General features: G+C 35.3%; 1 protein-coding gene across 3 annotated transcripts in view; it reads left to right on the plus strand.

Moving 5' to 3' along the window:
- Window positions 1–26814, plus strand: part of ITFG1 (integrin alpha FG-GAP repeat containing 1) — a 258894-nt gene that overhangs the window by 108411 nt on the left and 123669 nt on the right. For all 3 annotated transcript variants that reach the window (XM_068529142.1, XM_068529143.1, XM_068529144.1), the window contains exons 9-10: window positions 6878–6972; window positions 9209–9381. In XM_068529142.1, coding sequence (XP_068385243.1) covers window positions 6878–6972; window positions 9209–9381 — 268 coding nt within the window. The remainder of the gene's footprint in view (window positions 1–6877; window positions 6973–9208; window positions 9382–26814) is intronic.

A 26814-nucleotide genomic window follows, 5' to 3' on the forward strand; every position in this document is an offset into this window, starting at 1 on the left:
AGTGTTCCCCTCTCTTCAGTTTTTTGGAATAGTTTGAGAAGGATAGGTATTAGCTCTTCCTTATATGTTTTGTAGAATTCCCATGAAGCCATCCAGTCCTGGACTTTTGTTTGCTGGGAGTTCTTTTTAATTACAAATTATATTTCAGTACTAGTGATCGATCTGTTCAGATTATCTATTTTTTCCTGGTTTAGTTTTGGAAGGTTGTATGTTTCTAGAAGTTTGTCCATTTCTTCTAGGTTGTCCAATTTGTTGGCATGTAACTGTTCGTACTATTCTCTTACGATTCTTGTATCTCTGTGTTATCAGTTGTTATTTCTCCTCTTTCATTTCTTATTTTGTTTATTTGGATCCTCTTTCTTTTCTTCGTGATGAGCTTGGCTAAAAGATTATTAATTTTGTTTATCCTTTCAAAAAACCAGCTCTTGATTTCATTGATGTTTTATTTTCCTTTTGATGACTTTGGGTTTTGTTGTTCTTGAGGCAAGGCATGATAGGGATATGGAATTAAGAGACACAAACTACTATGTATAAAATAATTAATCAACAAAGATATATTGTACAGTACAGGAAAATAGAGCCTTTTTATGGCAATAACTTTAAATGGAGTAAAATCTATAAAAATACTCAATCACTATGTTGTACACCTGAAATTAATATAATATTGTAAATCCACTATGCTTCAATTTTAAAAAGACAAACACCATAATTAGTAAGAAAACTAAAACCACAATGAAATACCATTTTCGTTAATCAGAGTGGCAAAAATCAAGATATTTGATAATTTGCTTATTGGTGCAACCTTTCTGGCAAAGGTTTTCAAAGTGTGGTCCAAAGTATGGATCCCGAGGGGTGGGGAGAGGTTTTCCTGCAACTCTTACAGGGGGTCCACAAGATCAAAATTACCTTCATAAGAACACTGAGATATTATTTGCCTTTTTCACCCTGTTGACTCTGATAATATGAAAGCAGTGATGTGTAAAGCTGCTGCCATTTGGCACAAATCAAAACAGTTGCACCAGACTTTATTACCATTCATTGTATTCTTCACCACCGTATACTCACAGTAGTAAAATAAAGAAGAAAGAGAAAGAAAAAGGAAATAAGAAAAATAGTTTCTCTTAAGAGTGTTTATTGATGAAGCAAAAAATGTTACTTTTATTAGATCTCAACCCTTGACTACACACCTTTTTAATACTGTGTCAGGAAGCAAGACGTATGCATAAAACAATTCTGCACAGAGTATGGTGGTTGTCTTAATGAAAAACACTGGTGTGATTGAGTTGCAAGCTGAACTAACTCCTTTTTTTTTTAAATGTAATACCATTTTCACCATTTTTTGCTTGAAGAACAACTGACAGACAAACTATGGTTTTTCAGACTTGGGGATTTGGTAGCCATTTTCTCTACAATGAACAAAGTGAGCTTGAGAGTTCAAGAAAACAACTTATGGGAAGGTGCCAATGATAAAATTTGATCTTTCAAGCAAAAATTGGAATTTGGGAAAACTTTTTATCTGCTACCATGAGCTGACAGCTTCTCAGTACCTAAAGACTTTTTTGATGAGATTGGTGGTGATATTAACGAATCTGAATTTTTTATATTGTGTAATGAAATGTTTCAGCATTTGCAAAATCTACATAACTCAATGAAACACTGTCTTCTAAATGTTTGATGTGTGATTTTACAAAGTTATGCATTGGTTAAACACCCATTCAAAGTGCAAGATGGACTACTGGATTTTAATTAACAGAGTAAGAAATGTTCATTGAAACAGGTTTAGATTCTTCATCGCAAGAAATCTCTAAGAAATTGTCACTTGTTGAGTTTTGATCGTAGCATGGAAGAATATTAGAGTTATCTGAAAAGGCTGTTAAAATACTTCCTCCAATTACATATTTTCATATTTGTCAACCAAAACAACAGATTGAATACAAAAGCAGTATGAAAATCCAGGTTTTCTCTGCTAGGCCAGATAATCCCATTCTTCTCACAAAATGTCTTTGTTTTGGAAAACAGTTATTTTTCATGAAAATATTAGTTATGTTTATATGTGATATATTTATGGTTTGTATTTTCACTTAAATATATAAATATTTCTTAGTCTTAATTTCAAGTTAATACCCATAGATATTACCCACATAAACAACGCTTATTGGGGTCCTCAGTCTTTAAGAGTATAAAGGATTCTTGAGACTAGTTTGAGAACTGCTCCTCTATGGAGATTAAAATAAAAATTTTAATTACATATTATCATTGAATCAGTAATTTCCATTTTAGGAAGTTATACTATAATCTCTCAAATATGAGATCTTATATGTGCAAATTTATTCATTGTTGGATTATTTTGATTACCAGAAGATTGGAAACAACTCAGTGTTTGTACATCAATAGAGAATTGGCTATATTGAGATATACCCATAAAATGTAATACTGTATACTATATATGAGGCAGATATAAATTTATCACTGTGGAATGCTCTCAAAGATATATTAAATCAAAAATTGAAGGTACCAAAAAGTGTGTAGTGTACACTACAATTGTACAAAATTGTATATAGTATATGTATATGCATAGCCTATGTGGTGAAGGATACACAAGAAAAACTGCTACAGTGGTTGCCACTGTGGAGGGGAGCTGGGGACAAGAGTAGGAAAAAGACATTTCTGAAAACCTGAATACTTCTTGAGCAGTCCTAAAAAATACAGAAGTACCTGTTCCCCAAATCCTAATATTTTAAAAATATTTTTCAGTATTTTTTTCCCCAAAAGTACATGTCTAATTACTAATTAGGAGTTAAGCCAGGTTAAAAATCTAAATCTAACTGATCTTAGTTCTACCTTCTTACCATTACATTAAAATCTCCATACACTCTCATGGAGTGGCAAGACTTTCACCAAAAACAATTATTTTATGTAGTAGTACTTGTTTTGCTGCCATAATGAGTTGACCTGCCCAAGAGGTACAAAAATTTGCAAAAGGTGACTTGGATTCAGTCTCAAGAGGCTGGAGCAAGATTCATACTGAGTCCTAAATGAATAGTGGAATTTGATTAGCAAAAGAAGTTTGTCGTTAATGGAGGAGCATGATTAAGACAGAAATAGGGTACGTGTAGCGCCCCCTGGTGTCAGTGGAAGACCAGCGTTTCAACCAGAGGGCTTCAACCAGAGGGCTTATGAAAAATATACATTGCTGTGCCCTACTCTTAGAGGTTCTGATTCATTAGATCTGGACAGAGGCATAAGAATCGACATTTCTAACAAGTTCCCAGGTGATGCTGAGGCTGTGGGACTGGGAGCCACACTTTGAGAATCACTGCATTAGAGAAATTGTGGTTTACAAAGTTGATGGGTAATCTGGGACCAGAACAATGAGCTGTAATTTGCTTAAACAATACCACAGGTCAGTTAATTTCATGAGACTGAAAATGTTACGAATGTTTAAGAGGAAACAATATAAATGTGACCCTTTCTCATGTATATCTTCTTCTTTGTCCTCTGCTTAATTAAAAACGGAAAAATTATTATACCAAAATTCATTATAATCCATTTTTATGAAGACAACTTTATTTTAGTGTTCTCTCGATTTTAAAACTAAAATTTTCCAGAAAATCAGTTTGACTCATTAAATCTATCTCATTAAAATTATCTGTTTTAGAAAAGAATTTCTTTTGAAATTTGGCTAAGGTTAACATCAGATGGAAATTAACGTGTTTAGTGTGTACTTTAGTCTCTACTGGTCCGCCATTCAAAAGGCCAAATTTTATACTGCATTTTATGAAATGAGTTAATCAAAATGCCATTCCTTCTGTTACAGATTCTGTTGAGCCTTTGAGAAGGAATTTTAGCCTTTAAAAAAACTCGAGATATATAATGTGCTGAAGTCCTGAGGAGAATGCAGTCCGAAGTTAATAATTCCTGGGACTTCTTTAAGGAATGTGCGCCAAGTTCACAGACTGATACCTCTGTCAGCATGACATTCCTCTTAGTCACATTGTTTTTCAGAGAATTTGCTTATTACTAGTTCCTAGCCTTGTGCCTCTGACTCATGTGAAACTGATTTTTCTGAAACTACTTCCTTCCCTAGGCACAATAACTTATTGAAAAAGTAAAAGATTCCTGTAGTCTGAGGTTAAAAAAAAAAAAAAGATACGCAGATTGTAAAAGACAAAGGCTATGAAAATATTCTAGGGACTTCCCTGGTGGCACAGTGGTTAAGATTCCACCTGCCAATGCAGGGGACCACTGGTTCGAGCTCTGGTCCGGGAAGATCCCACATGCCACAGAGCAACTAGGCCTGTGCGCCACAACTGCTGATCCTGCTCTCTAGAGCCCACGAGCCACAACTACTGAGCCTGCTTGCCACAACTACTGAAGCCCGCGCGCCTAGAGCCCGTGCTCCACAACAAGAGAAGCCACCGCAATGAGAAGCCCGCGCACCGCTACGAAGAGTAGCCCCAATCGCTGCAACTAGAGAAAGCCTGCGCACAGCAACGAAGACCCAATGCAGCCAAAAATAAAGAAAAATAAATAAATAAATAAATTTATTTATTTAAAAGAAAAAAACCTATAAAAATTTTTTTAAAAAAGAAAATATTCTAGATTAAAGAAGGCTAAAAATAACGACTAAATGTAATTCCTACTCCTAGACTGGATCCTGTGTTAGAGGGGCAAAAATGCTACAAATGACATTATTACATCAATGGACAAAATTAGAATATAGATACAGTACAATAGATAAAAGTATCTGTGTGAATTGATAGTTGAACTGTGGTTAAGAGAATATCTCTATTCCTAGGAAATACACACTCAAGTATTTAGGGGTAAAGGGTTATAATGTATATAATTATGGTTCAGAAAAAAACTGATTTCACAGGTCAAATAAATGGGGTAAAATGTTAATAGGTCAATCTAGTTAAAGCATTTACAAGAATTCTTTTACTGTGTTTATTATTGCAATTTTAAGTTTATTTCCAAATAAAAAGTTTTTTAAAAAAACATGCAGAAAAGTGAAACATGTAAGATTTAAAAGTTTGTTGCCTTTAAGAGAGAAAATTTCCTTTGCACGTGAAGTTGGGCTCTCAGAAAGCTTTTCTGTCACGTACCCTAAACATCAAAAAATAGCACTCAGAGTCAGCACAAGGAGCACATTCTCTGATGGAGTTCTAGATTTCTGTGACCATATCTATAAAATATTACTGATAATTCCTACTAAAAGGCATGATTATGATGTTGTGACATGAGTTAGTTATATGTTTAACAGAAGGTTATTTGCCAGCATTAAATATCAGCCACGTCATGGTCAAAATCATTGTGGGAAATAGGAAACTACTCGGAAGAAAGATAAACTAGGAGAAAAGAAAAGTGTAAATCAAAATCTAATCTGAGTATTTTGCCATTGCGGTAAAAATGAAGGGCAGAGGCTTAGTAATTGCTCTTCTGATTAGTCCCACATTAATTGCAGTAAAATGGTTTGGCTTTTAATGAAGTCTATGATATTACTAGAGTCTGTTTATAAATCACATTTTGCATTTAATTCTTACTTGGCTAGCTCCTTTTTTTTTTTTTTTTTTTAAACTATGATATATGTTTATGCCCTTGGAAAGCCTTCTCCTTTCCAAGTATTCCTGCCTAGAGTTGCCTGTTTCTCTCTCTCTCAACTTTTTACAGTAGTCCAAATGTATATACTGTCATATTACATGTATTCTCTGTACTCTCCATTATTAATTCAACTATTTTATTTAATGTTATACTCCTCTAACTAAGCTTTCGTCATCACAAAGAATATTAACCGTGAGGATCATAAGTAATTAAACTATGAAATTAAATGAAAGAAATTCATTTTTCACTATGCTGTGCCTTTTACTTTTCCATGCTGAGGTCACCTTCCCTTGGCTAGATTTTCATCCCACACAGCCTGAAAAAAATTTTTTTTCCTTGTGAATACATTGTTGGAGACATGATAGGCTTGTTATAGTTATACATCTCTCTTAATATTTAAACCTATGCAAGGAAGGAGTTTTTTTGTTGTTAAACCTTATATATCCTTCCAAGTGAAGGTACTACCTTAGGCACACATTAAATGATACATTAAGCCATTGCAAATAAATCAGTGATTAAAGCAACACAAAATTAGGCCCTAAATTTAAAAGCTACATGACTACTCCATTGTGTGAATGTCCCCATAGAGATTTAGCTCTAGGAAGTCAAAATCTGTAAACTTCATCAGGTAGGGGACAGTAGATAGGAAGGAGCACTAGAGGAAATGACTCCAAGTTCATCAGTAACCTCATCTCTAGAGGTCTTTGCAGAACATTGTGCAGCTGTTTAAAAACCAGTCAGTTGGAAATGACATCTGTATTCCCTTCATTTGCCTCTTTATTGATAAAAATGTATTGGTGCTTTTTACAATCTAAGTTACTGAAAGCTTTATAACTCTTGAATTGACGTTTATGCTGTATAAAAGAGACTTAAAAGTATGTGTAAAGATAAATTATCTGTAAAGACATTTAAAATAAGCCACATAATAATGGGTTACTATTGCATGCTTATTTTTCTCCTGTGGCAGTGATGATAATTATGTAAATAGGTCAAAAGCTACATTTTTTTAATTGATGATTTTAACATCAAAGCCTGAAATGAGGAGTTTTTCCACCATTGGATAAATATTTAACCACAGAAGAGTGAGCAATTTAAAACAAGACATGGTCCAGGTAATAGACAGTAAGGGCCAGAATAATTTTTTTAATTGAATCACATTCACTCCAAAGCCATGCATCAGATTCCTCAGTTTATCTAGATTGATGCAGAGTTTAAGCAAATAGGAAATTTAATCTGCTATACAACAACACTATTTTGTGGCTGTTTCTCTTGGCAGATGGAGATGGAAACATGGATCACTTATTGCCAGGCTGTGAAGATAAAAACTGCCAGAAAAGTACCATTTACTTAGCAAGATCCAGAACAAAGCAGGTATATCTACTTGTTTCTCAATGTAAATAGAGTTATCTTCTTGGAGAAAATTTTCAGACGTTAGAAAAAGTATCTGAAGAATCAGAAAAGAGAAAAACAAAAAATAAATTTACTTCCTCATTTTAACTTAATGAAATGCATTTAAATCTATTTTTATTGGTTTATTGAGAGAAAAAAGTAGTGGCATAATCATTTCTGGTTAAGAAAACCCACTCTTGATCCTGTAATTAAATGATCTGTTAGCCTTTTATATGCTGGGAATATGGTAAGACACACTATAGCTATAATAAAGGGTTATGTAGAAGAACATCATACCTATTTTCAAGGCTAATCTTGTTTTTATTTGTGATATCTGAATCTGTTTCATTCTCTCGTGCCGACTTTATACCTGTAGCTTGTAGGTAAATAATTTAGAATCTGTTAATCACAGCAGAGGATTAATGTGGGAATGATAGGTTATGACATTGAGACTTTTTCCATATTGACAGCACCTGAACGGAAACCAGTAATATAGTAGTAGAATTAATGAGTTATATTTTCTATTTTGGGGTAATAAATGATAGAATTATATTTTGATTTATTTAGCCCTTATGGGTAGGAAGTATCACTTTTTATACTAAGACACTCAAGAAAACAAATCTTCCTCCAGTCAGCATTCTAAAAGCATTTAACTCTTATACCCATAACCTTTATTACCTTGAACTTTTTTAAAGTTTTGAATCACTGAAAATATTAGGTCAAGTACCATTCATCGTTGGTTCATAGCTGTTAAGTAAACCTAGTAATTATTAGCCTGTCTTCGAGTGACAGACTACTGTAAGAATATTTTCAAATTACACAGTCAGCTCTCTCTGGATAGATAAATGTCACAGTTCTTTTTTGACTGTTAAGGACGTCATATTAATGAAAAATCTTTTACTTCTTAGACCTTAATACATTTACCTTAACAGAAATACTTTATCCTCATTAATAAACTATCAACCTCTTCAGAAACTTGTGAAAACTTGGCATTTTGTGAAATTTCTCATCCTCTTCCAAAACAAGACCAGCAGTTTTTTTCAAAGTCACATGAAACATTAAAACATTTTGATGCTATACAATACTCTTTTGCTTTAAGAAAGATTGAAAAATTTATTAAAGATGCAGACCAGTTTTTTAAAACAGCTCATTTTCTGTAAATTTGTCTTTGTAGTTAAGCCACTTTTTTTTCTTTTTCCTTGGCAAGCTATGCTTTCTTTGGATAACATAGAAAATGTTTGGGATATCCTATGTCCTAAACCCTTTTCAAGAGGCCACTCTTTATGTAGTCTGGCTTGGAGCTATATATATGAATCACCTGCTTACAAGGAAAAAAACATCTGTAGGCATGTTTGGCCTCCTGTCATTTCAAGCCAGCTGCACCTGCTTCTGTTTGGACATCTCCAGGTTATGTGCCAGTATCCGTGCTCTTAGCTAATTACGGGCACATCTATAATTTTAATGTGATGATTTCCACTCTTCAGATTTTTAGTTTGCATTCGGTTATTAAAAGTAAAGATTGGGGCATTCAGAAGAAAAAGGGATTTCCAAAAGCTCATTCTGAAATGATCCTATTCTCTGTGTTCTCTTCATTATAATCAATATAGAGATAAAGAATTTATTTAAAATGTAGCTTCCAGCTGTTTTGGTGACAGAGCTCATTCTCTGGGGCAGGCGGAGCTTGTCAGGGCTAGTATTGTTTGGCAAGCCTCAGAGCTGCTTGTCTCTGAGAATGATGACTAAAGTCATCATCATGTATAGGAGACAAAGCAAGAGAACAAGGGAGACTGTCATGTTCTAATTCTTCCTGAGCTGGTCCTCCGAAAGGATCAGTATTACATGATATTATAATTTTTTAAATATTCATTTGAGGTTGTATTTCCACTCAACACATTTTAAAATGGCAATTCAAGTATATGATTATCAACATCAGTTCAATCCTAAGATTCTGTGGTTCTGTGAAAAACCTTCTAAGGCTCTATGTGCTAGTTCAAGGAAAGATGACTAGTGATAAATTTTAAAGGAGACGATTTTTTTTCCAGTGTGTAAGTTACCTATTTATCAAAGTAAATTATAGTACCCTACCATTTTGTAGTGATAAAGAACTTAAATAAGGTGATGCTTACCTTGAGGACTTTTCGTGGGTCATTTGTTTTACAAATGGTGAATTTTTTTCTAAAGTAACTATAAAATCTGATTTTTTTCTCTTAATTCACAGTGGGTTCCTGTCCTACAGGATTTTAGCAATAAGGGCACACTCTGGGGCTTTGTGCCATTTGTGCATGAACAACGACCAACTGAAATACCAATTCCAATTACCCTTCATATTGGAGACTACAACATGGATGGTTATCCAGATGCTCTTGCCATACTGAAGAATACATCTGGAAGGTATGGAAATTAAGTCAAATGAGAAATATTTGCGAAATATTTTCACTGTGATACTTTGTAGCTGAATAACACCTAAATATGGTACAGTTCCTTAAATAAGGAACACTATGAGCTCTGAACTTCTCCCAACTGCTTAGAATACCTGTTCTTTTTCTGTTGTATAGAACAATAAAAGGCTTATTTTTCATTCAACAAAACTTGATCTTTAAAAGGTCAAAATTTTTATAAGTAAATGACTCAGTTACATTTTGAGTCTGAAGCCCATGGAGGTTAAGAGTTGAGCCTAGGCTTCGCTCTCATTCCAGCCACTTAGCACCTGTGTGACCTTGAGCAGATTACCTAAACTCCTCATCTGTAAACTGAGAGTAGTAACTGCACCTCTGTCATGGAGTTGTAGTGGAAATTACATGAGGTAAAAATAAAAAATGAGGCAGTTAGCAAGATACTTAGCACATGCTGACTTTACTATCAGTGAATGTTGCCTTACTGTTGCTTGTTTTGTAATGGTGTTGAGAATTTTGACATGACTATTGATAATATTTGTAAATACAAAATTTTTGAGTATATTTATTGCATTATCAATGATTTTTTTTAACTAATTTATTTATTTTTGGCTATGTTGGGTCTTCGTTTCTGTGCGAGGGCTTTCTCTAGTTGCGGCAAGTGGGGGCCACTCTTCATCGCGGTGCGCGGGCCTCTCACTATCGCGGCCTCTCTTGTTGCGGAGCACAGGCTCCAGACGCGCAGACTCAGTAGTTGTGGCTCACGGGCCTAGTTGCTCCGCGGCATGTGGGATCTTCCCAAACCAGGGCTCGAACCCGTGTCCCCTGCATTAGCAGGCAGATTCTCAACCACTGCGCCACCAGGGAAGCCCCCTATCAATGATTTTGAATGTTGTTGCTACCTTTTTTTTCCTGAGGTAGAGGTACCAGTAGCTAAACCAATATAGTTAAATTCACAATTACCCTGATCTTGACAGATTCCATAAATATGACTCTTCCCAAATTTTAATGCTTTATTATATTCTTCGTATTACAATTAGTTATATTTCTTGCCCCTTATTCTTTCTTGCCTCCTACCTCATATCTATCCATAATTTTTCTTCTGACCATTAATTCATTTGTTGGCTCTGGAATTAGTGATGATTCAGCTACACATTTACTACCAGGCTCATGATGCAATATAACTTTCCTGGAAAAAAAATCAGACTGTTGTTGATTTTAACATCAAACAATGTTATCTAGAAATGTGATTTTTAGAAAACCATACATTATTAGTGAGTGCCCCTAAATATTTATAGAAATTATAAAATGTCTATACTTAAACTTTTCTAAGGGCCTTGATTTGAAATTATAATCACTCTGAGTTGTGTTTACAAAATTTTCTAGGGATATGAGCATCATGATCTGTAATACAGAGTAGTATGTACACTCATAACTTATGTGTATGAAGCAGATCTTATGTAACCAAAAGAAACCTCTGAGTTGAATGTGATTTTTATACCTTTTAAAGTGGCACGTAAAAACAAAGAAATGTAAAAATTGCTTTAATCTGAACATTTACCCTATTCAAAAGAATAAGAAATTACATCTTAAATTCATTTAAGTGTGATTACTTATTCTTAGAAAAACATACAATTTATAGTTTTGTCATAAAATTTCTTTATCAACATATTCTTCTTCAAGCCATCAAATATTTAACTTACCTTTACCATTCAGTAATAACGGTGATATCAACAGCTAATTCAGCAGTGAACAAACACTATGGCTCTATAGGAAACATAAGGTAAAAGACAGTCATAGACTCTTGATGCTTTTATAAAAGCAACTGTTTAAAACCCAGGGTTTCTTTTTTGTTCTTTTGGGATAGATGAGAATTGAAGGATAGATTTCAGTGCATCTCAGTGTTCATTAAGTCACTAGATGAGAAATAGCCCTATACTTGAGAGATGTCTGTCTAGGAGAATTCAGCATAATATTTTCTTTGAAACATAGAAGAAGGAAAATAAGACATAGTGTACATTATAATCCTTTTCTACTGTTCACTTTTGTTGAAAAGCTTTTTATAATTTTTAACTGATTTCAAGACTGCTGTATTGCTAAGAAGTAGTACAGGGTTGCAGTTTATAATTTCAAGGGTTGCTACCTGGAGAATTCTGTCTCCTTTTTTTCTTCAGGTTTTGAAAATCAGGTAGAGATTAACTACGCAGTTAAGAATAAAATCCACAATATGTGTTTCATGAAAAGTTCTGAAGCCGTGGCTTGTTAACTTGTGTTTTTTTGTTTTCAGAGGAGAGTTGCTGTTTGGCTTTCTGTTTGCTTTTTTTTTTATGCTAAAGGTCTAATTGTTGAAAGTTAACCTTTAAAATCATGTTACATGAAAAAGATCTCTATTAATGACATTTATAGAGGCAGCGAGTGACTCTAAACAAAATAACATGGTCTGAGGTCAGCCATTTTACATCTGTGCCACCACTGACTGAAAGCCATGTTTTTCTCCCTTGGCTGTCCCATTACTACTCAGTTGCCCTGTGTTTACTGTCATCTTCTGTGTGTAGTCATGTTGTCTTAATTGTCTGAATTTTCATTTTTTTGAAAGAAGAAAGGCAAACTTAGAATGACATTATTCCAATAGTGTGCTCTTAAGCTAGTAATAATTCTGTTTTTAGAATTTTTTAATTTCATGTATAAAATAACACTGAAAAGATATTTTATGTCCTAAGTCTTTAGTATAGAACTGAAAAACTTTTTTAAAAGGAACTGGAGGATAAATTATAGCAAAGAATATTTGAGAACCATTTATCTAGTTAAACTCTTGCCCTTATGGATTTCTAATCACTATTATTTCTTAATTAGCCAGAGTTACTAGAAAAACTAGTACACAAAAATGAAAAGTTTAATTTTATTTTTGCCCAATATGTGGTATATTAGAAATTTTATTTTATGCATATGTTAGAAAAAACATTCCTCTAAATATTCCCCTAGATATATTAATGTCATAGGTAAAATTAAATACTAATTTAGAGTGACTATTAGTTTTCTATAGGAAAATTTGATAAACCATATTTAAATTAATATTCTAAACCATATTGTATGATTTTTTAAAATTCAAAACTAACATAGATTGTAATTTGCTCAGAATAAATGCATGTTTGTTTAACACTGGTACTGTAGTCTAGAAGTTGTGTTAATGATTTATTTATCATTTTGTCAAGCACATACAGTGCATATTCATTCCTTATTTTAAGCATTTAATTGAAGATATAAGAGAGTGACTTTTAGTCTTTGTTCTTACTGTTGCATATTAATCAGAATGTTAATATATTTACGAAAAGTTGTATTGTTATTAATAAATTGAAAGTGGATGAAATTGTAAGCAAAACCTCAGCTTCTAGCGGGGATTTATAGAGAATCCAAATCTAAAAGTACTAAAAAAAAATTTTTTTTAAACAAAGGGTTTTAGCAGCAAAGGAGCAGATTCTGAGTATCAGCTGTGAGAACTCCCAAAATCTGTTAAATGGCAAGTAAATCAATAAATGGCCAAATGCAATATATTCCTTGTCAGTTAATGCCAGGAAGTAAAGGGCTTTAGTTTATAAAGTGATTATCATGCATATTGCTTCACAATAATTTCTATGGGGTGGTATTATCTTTACTTTGTAAGTATGGAAACAGTCTCAGATAAGTCAGACTACTTGTCCAGGATCACACAGTTGTAGTCAGCACTCTAAGTTCACAGAATCTGAATCCTTTTTCTTTCCCTGTAAGAAAAAAATTTAGAAGGAAGTATTATATAACCAAAAATAACACATTCTTAGCAGAGGTTAGAAATGATGATTTGGGCAGATAGTAAAAGTCTCTCTGACAAGAGAAAGAAGGAGCAAGCTAAGGACAAATGAATAAAATCCATAAGTTTTCTGAGTCTTGCTGTCAGAGGAGATTGATTATATGCAAGCACATGGCCTCTTATGTTAGTAATTTGGAAACCAGAGGTATAATTTGAATGTGTTGGTGGTATACATTCAGGCTACCAGTATGAAACGATGGAAGATGACCAGAAGCAAGTCGGGATCTGGAACTTTGTCCAAAAGGAATTACTGGGGACTTTTGCAGCTATTAGCTAATTACCCATTCAGTATAATCTGCATTTTCATCTTCACCCTCAGCTTTATAAAATAATTTAGGTTCACACTGATACCCTGAGTCACCAAGGAAAGGTTACATTATGTTTCAGATGTTCTGCTTTAGTGGGCAAGGAGATTGATAGTACAGATGCCTGTATCCACTTGTACATTTCAAGCCACTGTTGTTTTTCATTTTTATTATGAACTGTAACAAAGGGTTTCATATCATTTTAAATTAGATCAAATATCTTACTAATTTTATGTTTTATACTTCAAATGATTCACCATAATCTTTTTTAAATGAAGTTAATCACCATCTTTTCCATGAATGTGAAAATATAACAGACTTCCTAATTTACAATAAAAGAAAAAAACATTCCATGCCTATTCTGCCGGGGAATGTTTAGTGGTAGTTTGCAAAATAAATCTTGGTAGGCTACGTCACATAATTGCCATCTGTTCAAATGTTACTAGGGAGAATAGCCTGTTTCTGACATTACAACCTACATCATTAAGTCTTATGGTCTAAATCATTAACTGATCCTTAGTTAATGAGTAATAACTCTGGGTAGGGAAGTTATATGCATTCACAGCTTATTGAAGACTGAAGAATATTTTAATATTTTTGTTTTTCTAGAATTATACGTGGGGTAGAGTAAGGTTTTTGTAAAATGTTTGTTTTTCAAAATTAATAAGGGTACTGAATTCAAGAATCATATTCACATCACTTCTGGGTTTAATAAAATGTATTACTTCCTCCTAAGCAAATTATTATAAAGCCTCCAGAAGCTTTCAATATGTGATTTTTTAAATCAGTTTTTACAATATAGAATATCTTAATCAGGCTTTACTTTCATTTTAAACTATTTCTGATTGTACTGTCTTATTCAGTAGCTTCTATACCTCAAATGAGGGAGAATACTAAATTAGCCCAGTATGATGTGACAGAGTAAAAAATGATAAAATGTGTTTGAAATCTTATTCTGGATGACTCATCATTGAAGAACTCAAACTGTTTCATCATGGAAGAACTCATACTGCTATGTTGACTAACCTTCACTCAAAAACCAACTTCAGCTTCAGTAGTTGGAATTTGTAAAGCTCATGTTTTCTCTACAACAAGGTTGCCTATTCTTCTGCCCTAACGAATTCCGTATTAAAATTTTTTGTCCCATACTAAAATGAAAAAGGATCCACTAATTAGTTGTGACGGAAAAAATTATGTAGATGGTAAGTTAAAACAGTCTCTGTTAATTCCAAAAGGATATATATTAAATATTATTTACTCTATTAGCAATCAATTTTAATCAATCTATTAATAATTACTCCTCACTCTGAGTTTATTGGCATGATGTTGCATTCTTCTGTAATTTTTACATTTCCTTTGAATCCATAGGTGTTTGTAATGTTATTTGCCTTTTGTATTTAATTCATCAGCCTTAGGGCTGGTCTGTTTTATTATTTCATTAATGTCTGTGTTTTTGTTGTTATATTCGTTTAAAAAATTACTTTTATTTTCAGTAAGATGGTTTTTTCACAGATATTTTATTTCTGATTCTATATTTAACTCCTTCCCTTTTTTGCTTTCTTCAGATTTATTTTTGTTTTTGTTTTTATTTCATTGACTACTTAATAGAATTTTCCCATTTTCTTAGTTTCTAATAAGTGTTTATAAGACTCTTTTCTATGTACTTGACTTCAAACCACATATTTTGATAGGTACGTATTTTGATAGGTATTTGCAATGCAATAACCTTAAGAATGAACAATAAAATTATAGACTCAAACCCTTAGACAGCAGTGCAACAAGGACTCACAACACTGCATGGCACAGCATAAGTTCTATGTAGTGTCTATTATTTTAATTATTAGTAATATTATTATGTGATCACACATGCTTTGATTTATTCTTGCCATTTTATGTTTGTATTCATCATTTTTTCTCATTTTTCTGCCTTCTGTTTGATCATTCAAATTTTTCTTCCTTTTGTAGTTCCTAAGATGGTTTGTATATCATAAATTTCATTTCTGTTGTAGTTGTTACAGTTAAATGTTTAGTACATATATTTAAACTTCATTTTTTTAGTGAACTACTAGAGACATAACAGTCCTTAAGACAAGATTTTTAGCATACGTTAAAATTCTCTTTCCCCTACCCAGCCCCTCCTCATTCAGTGATATCATCACCATGTTGATATCATCTAGGATTTATCTATTTATGTATTTATTTTCACATTTTGTTGTGACAATTATTTACAATTGGCTACAAAGTTTACTAGTTTCTTTGATCACCATTGAACACCCCTGTCTTCCATTCATTCTTTGATTCATCTATTATTTTTCTGGATAGAGTCAAGTAATTCTATCAGGGAGAGTCTGCAGCCTCTTTCTAAGACCTTGCAGGTCTGAAAATTTCTTTATTTTCCTCCAGCCTACCTGCTAATTTGCAGAGTATAGGATTCTAAGTTTATATGAGTGTATGCTAGTCTTTCCAGACAAACTATGTTGATAAATTTCATTACTTTATACACTGTGACTATCAAGATAAATTCCAATAAGCATTGTCTATATAATTGATGAGTACATTGCTAATTTTGGCTTTACATAAAATTATACTAATATAAAGCAAAGTTAGCTTTTTAACTTTTGAATCATCAGCATATACAGTTAACTTTTATAATTGGTGGGGAGGTGCTGGAACAGGAAAAAGCATTCTGGAATATATACTTAATCCATTTTATTTCATTTGAATCCTTCCTTCCTAGAATAATAGCCACAAAGTTTTATCACCTCTAAGTAGGAGTAATAGAGTTCCTTCAGAAGAGCAGTAACATGGAAGATTTTGAACTTCAGTTTTTGTAATTCTTACCAGCTGTATAAATTAAACTACTGGTGGTAGAAACTGGGAGTATGAAATCAATTTCCCAGGCTGACAGAATTGAAAATGCCTCTCCATGAATAGGGTAAAACTTAGATTCAGACCTCTCTGTTATGTATGTACTTGCAATCAGGTATATTAATGAAAAGAGAAATAAAACACAAGTGAGTTTTCTTTTTCAATATTTTTTATTGAGGTACCATTGGTTTATAACATTGTACAAGGTTCTTGTGTACAACATTAAATTTCTGTTTCTGTGTATACTACAGTGTACTCACTACCAAAAATTTAGTTTCCATTTGTCACCATACACTTGATCCCCTTTACCCATGTCGCCTTCCTCCCTCCTCGCTCCTTCCCCTTTGGTAACCACTACTCTATTCTTTGTAGCTACATTTTTGTTTGGTTTGGTTTGACCATTTATTTGGGTCTTTTGTTTGTTTTTTATATATTCCATATGTGGTGGGTGCTTTTGTGCCTCTGCCTTGTCTGGGATCTCTTGAGTCACGAGCTCCATCACCACAGGGAGAGGGAAAGGATAGGAGGGAGCCAGGGTCATGGGCATCCCTTCTGTGTCCATTGTTTTCTGGTTCATGGGCGCCAGCCCTGCAGGCAGAGGGTAGGGGGCCAGAGTTGTGGGCACTTCTGCAGCTGGAGGGACGGGATCCTAGACCTTTTGCCACTGCTGCCCAATTACCTCTGGGCGATAGTACCACAGTAGCCAGGAGGCGAGGCCAGAGTCATATGTGTTACCTCCCCTGCTCCTACTGGGTTTTCTGGGGCTGTGGGCTCAGCTGCTGCGGCCAGGGGTCCAGGGCACTAGGGTTGTAGCTCCTCCCTTCACTGTCCCCCTTTCTCGTCTCCTCTGTGTCCTAGTCCACCCACCTTTAGATGTACAGATGTGCAGAATTCTCTGGAGTCCTGGTGTGTTGGGCAGAGGCACCTTTGTTGAATTGTGGACGTTTTACTGGTTTTAAGTTGAAGGGTAGAACAAAGGGAGCATCTCAATCCACCATAATGCTGACGGCCTTTTTTTTTTTTTTTTTTTTTTCCAATTTTTGACAGCATTTATCCCAAAAGGTATTTGAGTTAGGGTGCATTGCGAAACCCATGTTTCTTCCACTACATTGTATATCACATGAGGTTAAAAGAAAAGTTTATTTCTAAGTGCAGCTTAGGATAGGAAAAAAAAAGAGAGAGAGAGAGCATGGACTTTAGTCTTCAGTTCAAATGCCAGTGCTGCCACTTAGTAGCTCTGTTTCCTTCAGCAAGGTATTTAGCCTGTCTATATATCTATAAATCTGTAAAATAAGGATGAATATACCTACCCTGCAAGTTTCTTGAGTGATTACATGAAATACTATTCCTTCTCCTTCTCTCCAAAGTTTACCTTATTAAGAAACATTTAAACTACACTGTCAACAACATGAATGTCAACTTTAGTTCCAAAAGATCTATGACAGCTACGTGATCTCCTACCACTAATAGACCACACAGATTGTCAGAGAAAGGACTGATGGCTATTTTATTCCTGTTAATTTTGTACCACAACAGCTTCCAAAGGAAAATGAAAAAGGAAATTAAAAGGTATCAGCAAAAAGTTTTCTTCTGTTGATTTCAGGAAGTAACTTAAAATAGCCCAAGTCTTTCCTGATACTCAGTTTGCAGCCTTTTCTCCCTAAAGCTGAGAGATTAAATGCTACAATGGGTCACTGTTTTCAATATCGTTACACGTGAATTAAAAGAAACAAAACAAAACAAAAAATATAATAGGTCTGTGGTAGCAAGATCTATCTTTTTATAGATAAATGGAATTATATAATTTTTGGTCCTTAATGACTGATTTCTTTCACTTAACATAGTGTTTTCAAGGTTTACCTGTGAGGTAGCATGTATAAATACCTCGTTTTACTAAATAATCTTCCAAGTATGGATATACCACATTTTATTTATTCAAGCTTCAAGTGGTGACTAGCACAATGTTGTAGAAGAGTATCAAGAATGACAGTGGACTGTGTATTAGTGTATTACCACAGACATAATATCTCATAAAAACACAAATTTATTCTGTCACAATGCTGGAGGTCAGAAGTCTGAAATCAGTTTCACTGGGCTAAAATCAAAGTACTAACAGTGCTGGTTCTTTCTGGAGGCTGTAGCTAAAAATCTCTTCCCTTGCGTTTTCCGACTTCCCAAGGCTGCCAACTTTCCTTGGCTCATGGCCCCTTCCTCCATTGTCAAAGCCAACAGTGTAGCATCATTGTATTATTCAGGGTTCTCCAGAGAAACAGAACCAATAGGAGATGGACAGATAGAAATTGAGAGAGGGGAGGAGGAGGGATTGGGATTTTTTTAAGGAATTTGCTCACATGATTATGGAGGCTCAGAAGTCCTGTGATCTGCAGTTAGCAGGCTGAAGACCCAGGAGAGCCCGTGTGTAGCTCCAGTCCACGTCTGAACCAGGAAAGTTGATAGTATAATTTCCACTCCAAATTCTAGCCGGCTCAAAACCCAAGAAAAGTCAGTGTTTCAATCCGAGTCCCAAAGCCAAAAAAGAACATGTCCCAACTCAGTGACAGATAGAGTTCCCTCTTACTCAGCCTTTTTGTTCTATTCATGTCTTTAATTGATGGGATGAGACCCACCCACATTAGGGAAGGTAATCTGCTTTAGGAATTCTACCAATTTGAATGTTAGTCTCACCCAGAAACACCCTCAAAGACACGCCTAGAATAATGTTTAACCAAATGTTTGGGCACCCCATGGCCCAGTGAAGTTGACAGATAAAATTAACCATCACAATCTTTTCTCTTTTCTGATCTCTGCTTCCATTGTTACATCTTCTCCCTTGCTCCCATTCTTCTACTTCCCTTTTATAAGGAATATTGTGGTCTTCTTTGTGGGGCGATTACTAAGCTTACCATGATCTGAGACCCTCTGAGTTCCTAAAGATTCAGCCTCATACTGCATGCAAAATACACTCAGTCCATCTCAACATCCCTGAAAGTCTCAATCCGTTAGTGCATCAGCTCAAGTCCAGAATGTCATTTAAGTCTCATCAGCTCAAAAGCCCCATAATCTCATCGTGTAAATTATCTAAATTAGGCACATGTAAGGCTATCAGAATAATTGATATTAGGGCAAAATTACTCTTCGTTTATGAATCTGTGAAACTAGAAAAAAAGTTATTTGCTTCCAGAATACAGTGGTGGGACAAGCATGGGATAATAATTATAGGTATTGCCATTCAAAAAGGGAGAAAACTAAAGGAAAAAAGGAGTTATTGGTCTCAAGCAATTATAGAATCCAACCAGACATACTACTTTTGGTTTCAAGGCCTGAGTCTAATCCTCTGTGGCCCTCAGCTCCATCCAACGGGCCCGTGGCTCATCCTTTTTTCCTAAAGGATAGTACATGTTTGCAACTGAGTAATTCATCAACCTCTTTCCTGCCTCTAGAATTTTGAGAGTATAACAGCCTTCTTTCATTTCATCCTCTCTCTGTTCCTTTCCATCCAAGCTGGCAGTATTTATGCTAATATAGCATTCTCAAAATCTTGGTGAGTCTCCTGCATGTGTCTGAAGAATTCTCTCCATCAGACAAGAGGCTTCTCTACAAATCTTTCTTGGATAAACCCATCTCCATTTTTGGCTTCTGAGATGGCTAAAGGGATACATGAGTCACAGACCTAATCTCTTCAGGGAGATTTGTGATGGAGTACTTTGATTTTTTGATCCTTTCAAGACATTAACAAAATATTGTCCATGCATGTCCTTGACATTTTCTCCTGAACATGTTTTCCTGACCGAATCTCTTAATTTTTGTATCTTTTTTCAGCCTGCATAGGCTGATAATTTCCCAAATCATCAAGTTCTGGTTTCTTTTTGGTTACCAGTCCTTCCCTCAATGTATTTCCTACCTGTCACACTTTTTATAAACAGTGAAACCAAGTTTTACCTTCAAAAGTTTTCTTCAGAATCTCTTCAGTTGAAGGTCTACATTCATCACTTACAATTCTGTTTTCAATATAATTGTTGGACACAAGTCAGATAAGCTTTCCGCCACTTTATAACAAGGATCCTCTTTCCACCAGTTTCCAATAATAAGTTCCTCCTCTTTTTGAGCCCTTACCAGCAGAGCTTTTAACCTCCAGTTTTCCACCAACAATCTGTTTATGATGATTTAGGTATACTCTGTGAAGGTATAGATTTTTTTGATCATTCTTCTGAGCCTTCAGTCTTTAACATCCATATTTCTACAAACAACAGTCTGTTCAAAGCAGTTTAGGCTTTTTCTATCATGCTTCTCAAAATTGTTCCAGCCTCCACTGGTTACCTAATTTCAAAGTCACTTCCATATACTTAGATATTTGTTACAGCACTACACCACTTCCTGCACTAAAATATGTATTAGTTTTCTATTGCTGCTGTAACAAATTATCACAGATTTAATGGCTGAACAATGCACATTTATTTTGCAGCAGTTCTAGAGGTCAGAATTTCTGTATGAGTCTTATGAAGCTAAAACCAAGCTGTTGGCAGGGTTGGTTCCTTCTGGAGGCTCCAGTAGAGAATTTATTCTTTAACTCTTTCAGCTTCTAGAAGCTATCCTTGTTCTGCTGAGGCCCACATCAGCAGATCTGCTGGCTCTGCACCCATCGCCTTTTTTTCCCCTCTGCTTCTGTCCTATCACCTTCTGACACTAACTTTGACCTCCTTCCTCCCTCTCATAAGGACCCTTGTGAATTACATTGGGCCCACCCAGATAATCACATAAAACACAGGATAATCTCCATACCTCAAGATCCTTAAGTTGATCACTTTTGAAAAGTTCCTTTTGCTTATAAGCTAAGATATTCATAAGTCCTATGGATTAGGATGTGGGCATTATTCTGTCACAGGCTGTATATTGGTACATTATAATTGCTGATATTTACTGAGCACTGCTGATGTATCCTGGTGTTTTGCTCAGAGTTTTAAATATGATATTTCATATTTAATCCTCACTACTATCCCAGTAAGCTGTTACACAATTTTACAGATGAGCAACTGAGGTTGCCACAGAATGAACTGAACACAAAAGACAACATATCAGAGATGATAGATGAGCTTTAAATGCTATGTTTTTATAGCCTAGTGGAATAGCTAAAACAATCTTGAAAAAACAATGTTGGAGGTCTCAGACTTCCTGATTTCAAAATTTACTAAAAACTATAGTAATCAAAACAGTGTGGTACTGGTATAAAGACAGACAATACAATAGAATAGAAAGCTTAAAAATAAACCCTGGCATATATGGTCAAATGATTTTTGACAGAGGTGCCAAGACTATTCAATAGGGAAAGGACCCTTTTTTCAGTAAATGGTGTTGGGAAAACTGAATATCTGCATACAAAAAAATGAAATTGGCCCTTTGCCTCACACTATATACAAAAATTAACTCAAAATATGTCAAAGACCTAAACATAAGATCTAAAACTATAAAACACTTAGAAGAAAACATAGGGGGAAATTTTCACAACATGGGATTTGGCAATGATTTCTTGGTTATGACACCAAAAGCACAGGCAACAAAAGCAAAAATAGACAAATGAAACTACATCAAAATGAAAAATTTTTATGCTTTAAAGGATGCTATCAACAGAGTGAGAAGGCAGCCCATGGAATGGGATTAAATATTTATTTGCAAGTCATATATCTGTTAAGGGGTTAATATCCACACTATATAAAGAATTCCTACAAGTCAGCAACAGCCACCATCCTCACCCTTCCAAAAAAAACAAACAAAAAATAGGACTTGGATATACGTTCCTCCAAAGAAGATATACAAATGACCAATAAACACCTGAAAAGGTACATTAAGGGAATGTAAATCAAAATCATAATAAGATGCCTCTTCTCACCAGTTAGAATACCTATTTTTTTTAATAAAAGAAATTAACAGATTTTGGTGAGGATGTGGAGAAATTGAAACTCTTGTGTGTTTCTGGTGGGAATGTAAAATGGTGCAACTGCTAAAGAAAACAGTATGGTTGTTCCTCAGAAAATTAAAAATAGAGTTACCATATGATCCGGTAATTCCACTTCTGAATATATAACCGAAAGAATTGAAAGCAGGGGGCTTCCCTGGTGGCGCAGTGGTTGAGAATCTGCCTGCCAATGCAGGAGACACGGGTTCGAGCCCTGGTCTGGGAAGATCCCACATGCCGCGGAGCGACTAGGCCCGTGAGCCACAACTACTGAGCCTGCGCATCTGGAGCCTGTGCTCCGCAACAAGAGAGGCCGCGACAGTGAGAGGCCCGCACACCACGATGAAGAGTGGCCCCCGCTCGCCGCAACTAGAGAAAGCCCTCGCACAGAAACAAAGACCCAACACAGCCAAATAAATAAATAAATAAATAAAATTTAAAAAAAAAAAAAGAATTGAAAGCAGGGACTCCTACAGATATTTGTTCACCATGTTCATAGCAGCTTTATGCACAGTAGCCAAGAAGGAAGCAACCCGTGTGCTCATCAACAGACGAAAGGAGTTTAAAATGTGATTTATACATACAATGGAATATTATTCAGCCTTAAAAAGAAAGGAAATTTTGACACATTACCATATGAATGAACCTTGAGGACACTATGCTAAGTGAAATAAGCCAGTCACAAAAGGAAAAATACTGTATGATTCCACTTATACGAAGTACCTAGAGTAGTCAAATTCATAAAGACAAAAATTAGAATGGTGATTACCAGGAGCTGGGGGAAGAGGGGAATGAGGAGACAGTGTTTAATGAGTACAGAGTTTTAGTTTCTGAAGATGAAAAGTGTTCTGGAGCTAGATAGTAGTGATGATTGTACAACAATGTGAATATACATAATGCCACTGAACTGTATACTTTTAAATTGTTAAAATGATAAATTAGGTATATTTTCCACAATTAAAAAAAATATCATGGAACGTTAAAAGTGTTTTCTTCATCTGCAAAAATGGAGGCAATATAATATGTTATCTAAGAGAAAAAAACTATCTTTTCTTACCATAATAACCTTGAAAATACCTAAAATATTCCTTTAATCAACTAAACTGATTATCTGTTTTCTTTTTCTTCTATCCTAATCTTCGTGTTATTTCAGTTTGTCAAGGTATTTTTCTTTTCTCTTAAGCAAATTATACTTGTTCATGTATTCATTCACTTAGAAACTAAATAGTGCCAGGCATTTTTTTCAGATGTTAGAGATACAACAGGAGCAAGAAGAGATAAAGCCCTTGTTTCTCCTTGACCTTTATATTCAGTGTTTAGGGCTGAGACCAAGATGTCTACTTTAACATGTTTGTCAAATAAAGCATTGCCAATGTAATAACATTTGAGATTAAGCTAAAATGATGAGAAGGAGGTAGCCACATGAGAACTAGTGACTGCCTCATAAAGCTTGGTCATTAATTAACTCGTTGAACAAATTTTATTGAGGGTATAACATGTTCCTGGCTCAACATGTTATTTGGAAATAACATCAGTCTAGAGCTGATGTTGTAGTGGGAAAAAAATAGACCACAGACAATTACATGTAAATATATTATAAAATATAAGAAATAAGTGCCAGGAAAACAAAATTAAGTAAGCAATTGTGTAACAGGATGGGAGTAGAGGACAACTGAGAGGTGGTAGGCAATTTTGGATTTAGAAATCAGGTGAGACTTCTCTATGGCCATGATATTTAGCTGCTCACTGAATGCAGTGATCAGGAAGCCATGGGAATATCTGCTAAAGAACATTCTGAGTAGAGGGAAAAGGTCCTGAAAGATCATGTTCAAGTGTTCCAAGGAAGTCACTGTGGCTGGAGTGAGTGATCCAAAAAATGCTAGTAGGAAATGAGTCCAGAGAAGTATCCAGGGGCCAGATCATTTACAGCTTTATGGGCCGTAGTAAAGGCTTTGGATTTTACTTGAAGTATCATGGGAAAACACTAGAGGGTTTGAACAGAGGCAGAATTTGAATTTTAAAAGAATCATTTCTGATTATTCTTGCTACTCTTTGGAGAATGCGTTTGAGGTGAAGTTGGGGAAGATTTGAATAAGGGAAACCAATTAGGAAGCTGCTGCAGAATTCTAGGCAAGAGATAATGGTGGGTTAAGGGGGTAACACTGAAGTTGTGGGAAAGTTGTAAGTTTTGCTATATATTTAAAGGTAGAACCAACAGGCTTTCCTTATGAATTGGATGCAGAGTCTAAGAGAATGAGAGGAGTCAAGGATGACTCCATGGTTCTTTCCCTGACTGGCTGAGTGAGTGGGAGTACCATTTCCTGAGATGGGGAGCAGCAGAGGAAAAAGCAGTTTGGGCACTGGAGAAAAGAATGTGTAGAAGAATCTGGTTTGACTGTGTTTGGGTGGGGATGCTCATTACTCATCCCAGAAGAGTTCTTGCATAGGTAGTTGAATATGTAAATATGTAGTTCAGGAGAGAGAAAATAAAGTTGAAGTGGAAAAAAAATTGAGGAAGAGTCAGCTTATATATAGTGTTTAAAACCTTAATGCTGAATGAGATAATTTAGGGAACTTGTATAGATAGAGAAGCAGACTGATGACTGAGCATAAGGACCCTCCCACATTTATAAGTCAGGAACAAAAAGTAGCCAGCAAAGGAGACTGAGGAGGTGTGGCCAGTGAGGAAAACCATCACAGTGTGGCTGCCAAAAGAAAGAGTGTCAAGGAGTAGGAAGTGATCATCTACATTAAATGTTGCTTAGAGTCTGGATAAAATGAAGCTTGAGAATTCACCGTTAGATTAGCAATGCAAAGCTCTTAGTAATTTGGACAAGATTGTTTTTAAAGGATTAAAGTCCAATGGGAGTGGATTCAAAAGTAAATGGGGATTTCCAATTTCAGAGAAGATAGAATATTCAAAATGCACGTTATACCTCCTACTAATTATACCTAAAAATATATAAAATACACAAAACAATTATTATAAGACTCTGAAAGTTGGACAAAAGGACATAAACTGGCTAGGGACCTCAGGACTAGAGGGACAATCCAGTGATGAGTTCTCTAGTTTCTGTTTTTGTAATATTTTTATAGTTAGTTGGGGATTTTGGTTGGTTGTTCACTTGTTTTTTGTTTCTTAAATATCCTGGCCTGACACTAGAGTAGCCTACAACTCAGAAATGCCATTGAGCAAAGGCAGAACAAAAAGCCCTAAGACTCTCAAGCCAGAGGACTGGGAAGATGGAGGACTTGTACAGTAGAAGTCCTTTTGACCAAATGTGTTAGGTTAGGAGGCTAGAAGCACAACATTGAAGGTGCCATCTGGGTTGGTTTCTGGTGAGACCTCTCTTCATTACTTATAGACAGCCACCTTCCTGTTGTGCTCTCACACGAACCTTCCTCTGTTTCTAGTGTTTCTTTCTCCTCTTATAAGGATACCAATCTCCTGTAGGATTAGGGCTCCATCACAAGACCTCATTTTACCTTAATTACCCTAAAGGCTCAATCTCCAAATTCAGTTATATTGGGGATTAGGGCTTCAACATATGAATTCGGCAGGAGGGGGGGACATGATTCAGTCCAAAGCACCTGCTGTACTCCAAATGAACACCACGACAGAAGCCACCACCCTCCTTACTGGGTGCCATGGAGACTGGGGAGTGGAACACATATATCGACTGTGCATTAACAGAGGCAATCCTCTGCTTCTCCTCATCTGGTAAACAGACTGAGGCAAAGCCCTGTTGACCATTCCCACCCTCCATTAATAAAGCGGTGTACCAACCTTTCCCTCTTAAGTGCTTTGGAGACTTTGAATGGAGGGTTGTTGACCATCCCCACCCTACTGTAAGCAAATGTCATCAAAGAGCCCGTGCCTTATTACCTACTAACAATAGAGTGCAGAAAGGATTAAGGAGAGGAGAGAGCTGGAGAGATTCTTTAAATCTGTGTTTGAAGTCCTGGGTATGCCTGTAGGTAGCCATGCATGAAAATGACAAGGGTCAACACAGGGAAACTTCTAATAATTGAACTACAGTGTGGAATACTGCCTAGGTTCAAAATGGCCTGTGGTAGCAAACAAGCAACACAGACCAGTAGAACAATGCAGTAGCTTCAAAATCTAAATTGACATTCAAATTGAATTCCACAAAAGTGAATTGAGACATGCATTCTGATTGACTCCTCTTAAAAAAAGATTTAAAAAGAAACTAGAGTCTAGTAACATAAAATGTCAAAGGTACAATCCACAGTTGCTTGTTATTATACCATTGAACAAGGAAAATCTCAAATAAGAATAAAACAATTGACAGATGCCAACACCAAGATAACACAGGTACTGGAATTATCTAAAAAGTTTAACCAATTACCATAAAAATGCTTCAGCAAGCAATTACAAACCCTATTGAAATAAATAGGAAAACAGCAAAGAAAGAGAAGTGAAAAAGTAGACCAAAATGGAAA

The sequence above is a fragment of the Eschrichtius robustus genome, chromosome 19 (genome assembly GCF_028021215.1).
Source record: "Eschrichtius robustus isolate mEscRob2 chromosome 19, mEscRob2.pri, whole genome shotgun sequence".
Classification (NCBI taxonomy): domain Eukaryota; kingdom Metazoa; phylum Chordata; class Mammalia; order Artiodactyla; family Eschrichtiidae; genus Eschrichtius; species Eschrichtius robustus.